We start from the raw sequence: 13,014 nt of genomic DNA, 5'->3' as shown, positions 1-13,014 counted from the left end.
TTCCATATAAATTTATTACTTAAACTCAGTTGACTGAAAGGAAAGCTAGAAATACTGCAGCAAGTACATCTGACACTCAATAGCCAATTAAGAGAAAATAACAAGAAGTGTTAACAAAGCAATAAAAAATCACCCCCAAAAAACTAGAAGAGCTGAAAATCCAGCTACTATAACCACAGGTTGCATAAAGTATCTGAGCCAACATGAAGAACAGGTTATGACTGCAGGACTCCTGGACACTTAAAAGTCCTCAGGCACAAGAGCATTCCCTGAGTACATCTGCATGACACCCAGACTACAGAGCAATCACCACCACTCCCAGGCTTTCTTTTCCCAGGGAGAAGAAGATGGGTACCCTAGCCATTCAGAAATTGCAGTATTCTGGATAGGCAGGGAATATTCAGGAGTTTAGGAAGCCACAAGCTATACCTCCACTACAGTTTGGGTAGGGATTAAAAGGTCTTAATGCAGAGTGACAACTTGTTTCTGACCCAAGGAATGGAAACCAATACCTCAGGCAGTACCAGCCTCCACCTAGTGCAATCTCATAGATCTAGATCTATGACCAAGATTGTTTATGCAATTTTATTTCATGATTATCACCTGGAAACAGGCTGTAGAGCAAGAATCAACAAAGCTCTCCCAGCTGACTGCCCAGGCTACATTCCATAATGTCAAACTTCAGGCTTTTTCCTGCAAAATGGCATCACCCTAAGAGGAGAAGCACAATATGCTCATAACTCGGAACAGTATATTTATCACCAGAACTGAGAAGTAAAAGAGGATGCTTGCAGTCTCCCAAATACAGAAGGGATTCAAAATTCAGATCTGCTGTATCCTGGATAAGAGCTCTCACTCACTACTCTGTGTGAAAAGGAAGATAACTATTTTTGTTTTCTCCCAAGTGCCTCATGCTTTTACCATGAATTAGGTTTACTGTACAAACAACTTAGCCTGGAACAAGTGCTTCAGATTAGGAAGAAGGAAAAGAGCTTAGCTTTCCAATGCGGCCCTTAGCTCTAACAGCAACTCCCTTTCTCACATTTTCTCTGTAACACACTTGTGAACTGGTTGCTTTGAAAGGTTTCATGGGTCACATGCTAAAGAAAAGTGTGGAGTGTGAGATCGGCGTATATGCAACTGGCTCACATATGTAAATAAATCACACACACATTCAACAAAAGGATATGCACGCACACTCTCACAAATCCAGAAAGCATCTGCTTCTGTTGGTACAATTCTCTCCCTCCCCTAATTAATAAGAAAAATCCACCCCATTCACAAAAACAAGTTCTTTGTTCTCTCCAAACGAGTTTGGCTGTGTAGCATCTTTCAGTCCAGCCCACAACAGTAACGGACATCAAACAATACCTTCTTTGATTGCCTCTTCTAGTTCTGCATGAAAAGCTATTATTTCCAATAGTGATCCTTCAACACCTCCAGCACAGACATTCATTCCTTCTAATAATTACAGTTCATCACTGGCAATACACATTTGCTTGATAGGTAGCCAGTTTTTGAGATAAATTTGGCTCAAAACCAGCAGTGTAAATACCTGTCCCAGAGCACCTATTCTGACACGAGTACTGTAGAAGCAAGGGATCCTGTTGCAAGATAGGTTCATATTGTTGAGAAGTTGACATATTGCCAAGACAATTTCTCAGTGTTTCTCTGTGTCACACAGTTACAACTCTACCAAAGGCAGCTGTGCATAGCCTGAGAGTATCAAGAGACCCCCGTATAGTCATTTGTTTTATCTTTGTTTCATTGATCTACTTAGTTTAAGATTTGACTTACAATTCTCAAATATTGCTGTAAAGGCTTATTTTTGTTGTTTCAACCCATCTATAAGTCTGTGCCCATACCATGAATGTTTTGGTGATACTAGCTAACTGCTTACACATACACTGCATACACATCATAGTTTGCTATTTATCAGATGCCTCTCTCCCCTTTCCCAGTGCACGTCATGCATGCTTTTTGTTTTCTCTCTTTTTATCACTCCCAAACACATGCATGCATGCATGCTCTAAATCACTTACCACTAATAAGGAAGAATAACCAGCTTTCCTTTATGTGAGCGACTTTTGCTAATATAGAAAATTTCACTTTTAGATAAGCAGTGGCAATGTAATACAATGCTCAGAAGAGAAATATACAGCTTGCTGGAGGAAGTTACATGCCAGTTACTTAGTCCCTCTTAACAACTACAAAAGAGCCTTCCTTTGCTAATACATCTTTGATTTCAACCTGTGGATAGATGCTTAATTATAAAAACGATACTTCCAAAATGGAAAAAAAACCCTGCCACATTTATTCTGTAACCACATAAAATTGACAGAGCAGTATAAATGTTCAGTCAGAACCACACAGCCACAGAAAAGTTTAGGCTGGAAAGGATCTCCAGAGGTCAGCTAGGCGAAGGTCCTGCTCCAGTCAGGACAAGTGTCAAAGATCAGCTCCCTTAGAGACATTTCCAGCTATGTTTTGCAAATGTCTGAGGATGCAGACTCCACAGCCTCTCTAGGAAATCTCTTCCAGTGCTACGAATTCTTGCTGAAATTGAAATTTCCTTGAATGCAAGTTACAACTGTTGTCTTTCATTCTGTCATACCATACCTCTAAGGGAGGTCTGGCTTCATCTTCTCTCTGCAGCCCCTTAGGCACCAGAAGGCTACAGCTGCATCCTTCCATTACCTTTCTTCACCTGTTTGAAATAACCCAGTTCCTTCTGCCTTGCCTCAGATGTCATATAATCCAGCTCCCTAGTCATACCAGTGCACTTCTGCTATTTCTTTCCACTTTGTCAGTATCTTACTTATACAGTATTAGGAGACATAGAAAAAATGCCTGTAAATGCGCACTCATTCTGGTTTACGTCCTGGGAAAAAAAAAAATTCTCACAACAACATTGAAAACACCCTCAGTTCACGCTGAGGTCAAAAGACTGAGATGTCCTCTAACCTTTGAAGAAGAGGAGTTGAAGCAGGAACAATAAAATGACATCTTTCACATATTTCTTCTCTCCATTGAAAATTATTAAGTCACCACTATGTGCCAAATTTTTGTTGAAAACACTTCAACAACTTCTACAACTTACCATTGAGGAAGATGCATTAGGATTGCTTCATACAGTTCTTGAAGTATCAATCACAGAACAAGAACACTGTTATAAAAGTAATTTCAATTCAGTGCTGGACCCATTTGGAAGTTCAAGACTTTTTACTAACTGAAACTGGGATGAACTGTGCTGATGTTTTAAAACAGAATATTAAATACAAGCACTGCACATAGTAAATAATGAATCAACTACAAAGACAGAGCGGGACAAGAAATAGGTTGTAATTATTAAGTTGAAGTAAAAAAATGACCCAAAGTTTTCTACTTTCAAATATAACTGGACATTAAGAAGCAGAGTCTATTCCTCATTGGACAGTTCCTTCTTTGGACAAGCGAAACGGCAGCCTCAGCATGCCACCTCAAAGTCCACCATAAGTTACTGCTAAAGGAATAATCAGATATGCTTTTATTGGGGGTTGTTTTTAACTACTGTCTACATATCTTAAAAATACATCTGCTACGTTAGATCTTTTCAGTGAGATTTGTATATTACCTGTAACAATACCACAGTACTGATTCTGAGAAGCTGGCTTTTCAGCAATTTTCTCCTCTATGGACCTTTTTCGTCTGTACACCCTGTGTGCATGACCTGTCACAGCCAAAGTGCGATTGAGTGGCTCAATAAATATGAAGTCCTCATTAATCTGTATAAATCCCATCTGCAAAGGAAAACAAAAGGAACACATAAGATAAGAATTTAAGAAAGTATGAAATTGTGCACAGTCCTACAGAAGAAAAAAATCCACAAAACTCTATTTAAGAAAACCCTTCATTTTAGTAACCTTACCAGCAAGGTGACTACCTTTATATTTTACAAGTCTTTTTACTTAAGTAAACTAGAATAAATTTCATTTATTTAAACTAAATCTGTGTGGGTGGGTGGCTATGTGCCAGTAGCAGATGCACGGTAAAAGATCTGGAATGTTAAAAGTTTGCTTTGGGAGACCCATGGGGTCATTTAAATATGTACAGCATGTACAGAAAAGTCTATACACTAGTTTTATTACTGAGTGTATTGTCACATTTTTAGATAACTATATTTAATTTAGGGCAAAAAAATACATCCTGAACAACTATGAAGCTGGAAAATGCATCTTGTGACACTCCTTTTACACTTTTTCAAATTAAAAAAAATAAAAATATAAAAAAAGGCAGCAATCCCTCCTTGGTTGCCAGCAGCTGAAACAGGAAAACATTCTGATACAGTCATTTAGTTTGTTAGCTTCCTCCCTCCCTGCCCAATTTACTTATGCACACAAACATACATAAAAAGCTAACACACCAGATGTATATCTAATATTACAAGAGTGTGACCAAAGTTAAAAAGAATACTATAAAACATATTTATATAAATACCATACAAATCTAACTCAGCTCAAATTGCTAAGCTGCCAACACATACAAGTTTCTATCAAGAGTAAAGCTGGAGATGGCAAGGTTTTGTGGTGTTTTTTCCTCCTAGAAAATGTCATCAGCAAGACTGACAGTTAACTTTCTCATTCTCTAAACTTAAAAACCTATTAAACAGTTTTGCTACAGAAAGAAAACAATGTGGTACATCTGGCTAAGAGAAACCAAGAGCTCTTCTGTATGTTTCCATGTAGTATTAATGGAGAGAAATAGAAAATAATTTTGATTCTTCTGGAATTATGTAGATGCCATTATCACAGTGGATATCCTGCCTGACATATGGATAAATCATCAAAAAGAAATTCTGATCCAAGGAAGAAAACAAAATAAAATTTTATAGGCAGTACAAGATACAATTTATTTCAAACATAAGTGGGCACTACTTTAAAAAGGAAAAAAACCCAACAAAATCTCTCTGCACAATCGCATTAAATAAATGTGAATACATCTATTTAATTTTTCAATCAGCTACACTAGCTGCAGAATGCTGAACAGATGCTGAAAGGTCATCATTAACATTGTACAGAAACATAAGAGTAGCCAGGTTTGTTTGGCTGTTCCGTTTCCCTTTTGCACTTACTTTTTAGGTCAGATTATCTTCATCATGAGCTTTAAATGTTACACATTTAGAAGATTAGCTACTTACGTATTGCTAGTACTTTCCGTACACGTACCAGATACCATATCTATAGATCTTGAATAATGTTACCTTCACATAACAATTAATTTTTCTAATATAAACTGTAAGTGAGGTTAAATGAAATTTTATTTAAAAGCATAGTTCTAGAAAAATGCATAAACTATTTCTTATTTGATTTTTATGTCTAATGCTGAATTTCATTCAGGCCTAGATTTTTTTTTTTAATCATTATTTAGCCTATGAAAGATGCTGATAAACTCTGGATATAGAACAGGAATAGAAGCCCATCAGGTGGTGCTGCAGGTATCCCCTGTCCACCTACAAAAACCAAGGCCTTAGTCCACCTTGAACAAAGACTCAACCATATTTTTTCTGTCTTCATTCTCTTTGCTGCAAAATGAAACCAGGGCTTTAAGATGCTGTTCTTCAGATTTCCAACTAGACATACTGAGAAGCTGTGCTAGGACCACTGACACTTTATGTTTTCTTCCAGTTCCTTGCATAAACTGAAGGCTAATCCCTTGGTAGAGAACTCCAAAAATTATTACCAGTCTCCTGAATTCAGAAGTTGAAGAACTGAACATTGATGTGAAGTTTATTGAATAAAATTAACCTCAGTTATATATATAGACACACACACACACACACACACACACACACAAATGGGTAATTCTCAGAAAATCTGGATAACAAAATAATCTCTGTGATAATTTTGACTGCTTTTGAAAAAAACATGACTATTTCTCCATCTCTTGGACAATTTCACAGGTAGAAAAGTGGAAATGAAGCTATATCCTTGCCAACCATGCCCTTATTTTTTCATAATCATTAGAAGAAGATTTTCTACCATAAAACTAAACACATAAAGCAGAGAAAATCAAAGCTATGCATTAAAGCACCACAGTTTCAACGTGTTTTTAGACACTGGATGCCAGCCAAATACATGCTTCAGACAGTTCAAATGGCAAAACCTCCGTGTCATGAAAATGCACAGCAAAACAAAGATTTAAAAAATGTAGAAAAATAATATGCATCTGGGGTAGCGCTGCTCACAGCTCCAACTGAAAAGGCTACCAGGATGGTGGGCTTATGTCTTGCAAACATAAGATAACATGCCATTCTTCTCCCTGCATTCATGTATCACTGCATTTTCAAGTTTCTTAACCTGAAATAAAACAAAACTTAAATGTAGCACACATACAACTCAGCAGAGTTGAAGCACAAGGCAACCTGTGCAATTTGGCAAAACACTCCTCAGACCTCCTAAGTAAGGATGAACTGGGTACTTGCTCTGTGTTTTATTTACCTTATGAGACCTTAAGTACAGGGGAGACTTCATCAAATGAGCATGTAAAGCATTACATGGGACTAAATATGGACACTCTGAAATGGACACTTGCCCTCACAAATGAAAGCTTTCCACAACATACATTCACATCGTAACAAGACTTTTCACTTTCCTAAAACAAACACACACAAAAAAAAGTCATGTGGAAACATTAGCCCTGAATGAAAACCAACCTTTTGTCTTACCTAAAAGAGTTACCTCTGAAATATGCCAATAATCACAAAAAGTAGGCAGATCAGAATTCTTCTGAAATATGAAAGCTGGGGTTTTTTTGCTTACATCCAATTGGAAATACCACAGATGAGAGATGAAGAATGAAAAATATCTGAATATTGTAGGCAATTCCATCCCATAACAGAAACTGCTATGCCATCTTATTTCTAACATCTATGAATAACACTTTTGCTAATCTTTTCTGCCCAGCATTTCTTTCCTAAAAGGACAGCAATTTTAGATTTTTTTTTCCCTATTTGGAGGACATATAAAGATTTGACATTCTGTCATGTATCCTATAAAAACTTCAAGTCTACTGTTTCTAATAAAATTATATTACCATGAGAAGTTACACAAACATAAAAGTGAAGCAAATTTGTGAAGACCACCTATGCATATAGTTACTAGACACTAGGTATACACCAGGGAATGTCAAGATTGGCAAAGACTTCTTCAAACTCCTATATCCTCTTCCTTGCATACCAATTCAGAGTGGCAGCTTGTTATCATTCGAAGTTGAAACAATGCAGATTTTGAACATAATATTTTTTCTTGCAAAATTTATACAAACAAGGCAGCAAAATAATTTAACAAAAATGAATGTTTTCCTAATTGCAGGAATTGAGAAGTAAGAAAAGAAGAAATATATGTCCATTGCTATCATTATCACAAAAAAACAGGATGACAGAATAATATCCATAAGTGTGTACTATAGTCAGAGGTTAAGCCATTCCCATTTTAATATCCCAGAGAAGAGATGGGGTACAGACAATATTGTGTCAAAAAGGAGACTTTACATACCACATGACAGTTATGAAATAGCATTTTGCCAATATGTTGTATCGTTTTCAATAGAAAGATTCATTGAAATGCAGTAATAAATGCAGACGACATAATACAGACTTCGAAGAAATGTCAGAACATTAAGGCTTTTTTACTTTTTTAAACAAAGTAGTTTGCCAGCTCCAAAGGACGAGTCTCAGTGGTCTACAATTTACCATTTATATAGTAGCAGTTTCTAATCCTGCAGCTTGACATGTCAAAGTGAAATTTTGATTCACTAAACAATTCACCACTGTGGTTGTTGACCTTGGCCAGATGCCAGACACCCACCCAGCTGCTCTCCTATCCCCCTCCCCAACAGGACAGGGGGAGAAAATAGGATTTAAAAAAAAAGCTCGTGGGTCAAGATAAGGACAGGGAGATCACTTTGCTATCACCATCATGGGCAAATAAAACTTGACTTGCAGAAAATTAATTTAATTTATTGCCAATTAAAGCAGATTTGGATAGTGAGAAACAAAAACAAATGAAAACAACACTTCCCCTTACACCCTGAGTGGCACAGGGCAGGTGAGGAATGGGCAGTACGGTCGACACATAACAGTTTCTCTCTGCTGCTCCCTCCTCCTCACACTTTACCCTTCCTCCCTCTCCACAGGCTGCAGTCCTTCAGGATAAGCCTGCTCCAGCATAGGCTCTCCATGGCCTGCAGTGTCCTTCAAGGGCATGCCCACATCCTCTGGCCATGGAGGACCTGCATTGGGCATATCAGCTCTGGTGCCTGGAGCACCACCTCCTCTTCCTCCTCCTCCTCTACCCTTGGAGTCTTCAGGGATGTTTCTCTCACTTTTTTTCCTTATTCCTCATACTAATCGGCGGCATTTTACTCTCTCCTTTTCCCAGGGGCATTGCCATCTTGGCGGAGGGGCTCAGCTGTGCCCTGTGGCAGGTCCGTCGGAGCCCGCTGGAACTGGCTGTGGCTGACACAGGGCAGTCTCCAGTGTCATCCCACAGAGGCCATCCGTACAGAGTTACATACCTCTCCCCCTCTTGCAGGTTATTACTACCAGCTGCATGCTTGCAGGGACACAAACACACCTAATAACAGTGTGTTCCCCTAAATGAGCAGTAGATTCAAAATTTCCTAATTCTCACCTGAAGTAAACTCCCACTGTGTTACACCTTTCCTGTTTTCTCGCTACTCTTTTGTCTCTTCATTCATTCAACCAGCATCTTAAACCTAGATTTCAGTAATAAATGGAAATAGAGTCTCTCCGCTGTCCTGTCCGAAGCAGATGCACACAGTGTGCAAGGACAGGCTGGATGAAACTGTGCTGCTTCGTGCTCCCACCATACTGCCCAAGGCAAGTAGCAATGTCATAGGAAAAATGCATCCCTATCAGATCTAGAAAATGTACATATAGTTTAATAAGCATATTACAACTATCAGCACCAAAATATTAATGTCATCTGCAGTGTGAAAATGAAAGGTTTTCTTCAACGTACAGTGCAAAAGACAATTCTTGTTTGCTGGTTCAATACTTACTAGTGTTGAAACACATTCTGGTAATCTTAGACTTTGTACTATCTGTAAAATGTCCCAGAACTGAAGATTTATTCTTGACTAAAGAGGCAAAATCTTTAATTTGCGTATCAGTATCCCACTCTAAAGAAGCTTTTCCTCCATGATTTTAAAAATTAAAATCAGATTAAAAACCAAATTAAATTTACTATCACGATTCTAACAATACTATCAGGACCTAACTTCAGCTGAAACACAACAAAAAGAAATAGTTTCCAGCTATAAAGCAAGCTCAAACAACTTTTCAAACTGCATAAATAATAGGGTAAGAACTTCACATGTTCTTGCTATTCAAACACACTACAGCTTTCCACCTTTAAGTATGTTCATTGCTGAAGGCTGAAGAAACAATTTGTAAGTGCCAGAAACTTCTGTCTTCAATTAACTGCATTTCCAGGCTTCGCGCACACAGCATACACATTGTACATGGGTTTTCTCTATCTACCTGCTCACTCCATTGTGCTGTTAAGAGAAGTCACGAACGGGAGAGATTCAGTTTCTCTCCGTTGACTGGCTTTCAGCTGCCGACACAGCATTCAATCCAATCCTTTCTGGGATTTTTTTTTAATGGTAGGACTGTACCCTAAGGAAGTACATCTGCACAACGCCGTACCTTACAGCCCTGATAGAGGAAAAATATTCAGACTGTTACGCAGAGACTACTGAGTTAGAAGCATACCTTCAGGTACTGCCCCCCAAGTTTAAGATCTCTAGAAACAATTTTTCCGTGGCTTTTAAACTCTTCCAAACTCCTTTGCTTCCAGTCTGGTTTAAGACACACACTACCCTGAATCTTTAGGAAAATCATTCTCTATAGGATGCTGCTCTCATGATATTTAAGATGATGACTACTTTTATCAAAAGAAGCTGATGTTGCACATGCAAAAAGGTTTTTTCATTTTTGTTTGTTAGATACAAATTAAGTAGAACAGTGAAGCATACAAAATTGAGATGGGTTTGCATATTCTGACACATTTGCACAGGTGCTGTTATTTACATAACCTTACTCAACTGAGCAAGAATCTCTTAAACTGACAGTGGAGATTGAAGCATAAGTTCATCATAGAAAGGACACAAATCCAACACAATCTGATTTGTTGAAAAGAAAATGAAGTAAAGGAGACCAAAAGGGTCTGTGGTTGTTATCCCTCAAACTTCCATTTGCCCATTAATCACTGCCAGTCAAACCTTAAGATGTTTGGCATTTCCTTCAGATGCCAATTTTCATGTTTCCTAGCCTGAAATAAAATATTTCCTTTTCTAGACCTAAGTCTACCTCTATAAACACATTATGAGAAATTACTGCAGTATTTGGTATAAGGGCTGCTTAAATTGCCAATATTCTAATATATGGTATGATTTTTAAACTGTCTTCACAGTGCAGGATGATATCTAAACAAAGTACAGTCTACTCAGGAAGTGACCACAAATAATCATTGACTACCTCCACAATAAAAATATTTTAATAAGGTTGTGTGTGCAATAAATTATTTTGTAAAACAAGTTTGAGATCTATCACAAGATGCTACCAGTTATTTCAGATGTTATCTTTACTGAATGTAAGTACCTAAAATAGATTTTAGTGTTTGTGCCTTTACTGTTTGGAGACCACAGTTGAAATATTTTAATTTCTCAAGAGATTTTTACAGGGAAATCTTTCAACAGAAATATGTAAATTGCGTTATTTTTTCAGAATCTCCCCTTCTCAAATCTCAACATCCTGTTTCTCGAGGAAATTTTCCATCTGGCAAAGTTGTCTTCATCCTGTTTTGCCAGACTGGCTGATCACCTGCACCACTGATAAAATTGCCAATTGACAATATTAAGAACACAATCACATCTATGTTAAGTACATATGAATAACTGGACTGGGCCAGAACAAAGGTCCACCCTGTACAGTACCCTCCACTGACAGTGCGTAGGAGATGGCAAGAAAGAACATAAGAACAGAGCAAACATAGTTTTTATGCTCACAGCCTACAGGGAACTCCAGTAGGGAACTAGTACCAGTAGCTTTATGGTATGCATAGGCTTTAACTGTAGTGGAAATAAGCAGAACAATTCCTCCTCCTCTCATTTGCTCATTTAGAAGACTACTTGCCAAAAAGCACTATTAAAGAGTTATTTGCCATGTAGGAAGCATTCAAGTTCTGGAGTATGAAAAAGGCTGACAAAATACAAAAGTAAAACTAGTTAGCTTTCTTTTTCTAACCACAGTGACTGAGATCTCAAAAATACATCAAGACCGGTAATAAAAATTATGATAAGAAAAATATGGAAAAGGATCTGTTAAGATCCTAACGTACTGAAGGGTGGACAGAGGGTTATTTAACTTCCCATGACTTCTATACTCCACTTTCTTTGATATTTCTTTTAAAAAGCACCCTTTTTTCCCCTTTATAATGAGTAACATACAAACACTGTTCTTGTGATTCCTGTACTGCAAGAGCTTATGGACATTGCTGATTAAGTCCAGTGCTGTCCTTCAGCAAACCAGAACTCAAAGAAGCCAACAGATTCATAGCTTTGGCAATGATTCAGTGTTATCAAATATTTACTAGTAATATCACAATCCATAAAAGGTTGACAGCTTCCTAAATATCACTTGAGAGCTGGGACAAATTTAACATACCTTGGAAACAAGGCAATTGAGGCAAGATGATATATAGTCACAACTGTGAAACTGATAGGCTTGTGAAATACCTATTGATTTTTATTCAAGTTGGCATTCACTAGGACCTCAAGAAAGGCTGCTTTGATACAGCTATATTTTCCCCATTGAACTGAACATTAACTTGCATCTTGCAGTCTGAAGTCCCTTTGCACATCTCAGTTCTTTCGTCCCACTCCACAAATGCCCGTCTTACAAACACACACCACTACCAGACCTACTCTCAAAATAAAACCTCCACTTCTAAGCCTCTTACGCTCTTACCAGCAATACTTCTTGCCTGCCTCCGCTGCCAAAGTGTGCCTCTCCCCTTATGGCCAGCTGGACTGCCCGTATTTCTTGCAGGTGATGTGAAGCACAAGAAATCATTTCTTTACATAAGGCACTGCCATTCAGCTACTTGTTGGCATCTTGCCTCTGTGCAAGGCAGAATTTCCTAACGCTTCAACTGCCTTCATAAGACAACAGATATTCAAGGTAGCTTTTAGTCTAGAGGATATAAATTACATCACCTGTAATTTTATCAGACATTTTCTAAAACAGTAACATGTAGCAATTTAGTAGCCACTTCTGTGACTTTTTTTCAATACTTCAAGAATATTTATTAAAGGTCACATACATAAAATGTTTCATATTTATGAAGCCCACATGGAAACATATGAACTATCACTTCATTTTAAGATCAATTCAGTACACTCTGAAGATTACCAGGGAACATTCAATAAAACCATTTTAAGACATATCATATTATATATGGTGAATTGCGACAAGATACAGGTACGATTAATTCCTCAACCCTTTTTCATTTTTCATAAAAATGCTTTGGAAGTCTATTAATCCTACTTCAACTTTTCCCTTTCCTTTCTGAATTATGCTTATAAATTAAAAGTTCCAAAACAAAGTTAAATCGGCTCCACTAGAAACCATGTATATTTTATTATACGTGCAGTTAAGTCATAACTTTAAAAAAAAAAAATTCAGGATAGCAAATATTGCAGCACTGCCAAAATGAAGTTCCAACAGCAACATTAACTTTTGCTCAACTGACATACTATTTTTTTTAGCTCTGCAACATGAATGCTACATTAACTTTTTAAAAAAACTTTACTTAGATAGAACAGTTTTTCAAGTAAAACCAAAATGCATCTCATTGTGGAGAAAGCTATTCCTGCCAGACCTAGAAAAGAAAACCTTTTACCTGGCCTGTACACGGTTCTATACCTTTCAGTTTCCTACTTACTGAAGAG

At 37.5% G+C, this 13,014-nt stretch overlaps 1 protein-coding gene across 1 annotated transcript in view; it reads right to left on the bottom strand.

Annotated features, from left to right (window-relative positions):
• ADAMTS19 (ADAM metallopeptidase with thrombospondin type 1 motif 19) overlaps positions 1 to 13,014 on the bottom strand; it is a 152,948-nt gene that overhangs the window by 117,688 nt on the left and 22,246 nt on the right. Inside the window, exon 3 of the mRNA XM_009648858.2 lies at positions 3,614 to 3,779. Coding sequence (XP_009647153.1) covers positions 3,614 to 3,779 — 166 coding nt within the window. The remainder of the gene's footprint in view (positions 1 to 3,613; positions 3,780 to 13,014) is intronic.

The sequence above is a fragment of the Egretta garzetta genome, unplaced genomic scaffold (genome assembly GCF_000687185.1).
Source record: "Egretta garzetta isolate BGI_Z169 unplaced genomic scaffold, ASM68718v1 scaffold281, whole genome shotgun sequence".
Classification (NCBI taxonomy): Eukaryota; Metazoa; Chordata; class Aves; order Pelecaniformes; family Ardeidae; genus Egretta; species Egretta garzetta.
Note: the sequence above shows the minus strand (reverse complement) of the source record. Positions and strands in the feature narration are given on the sequence as shown.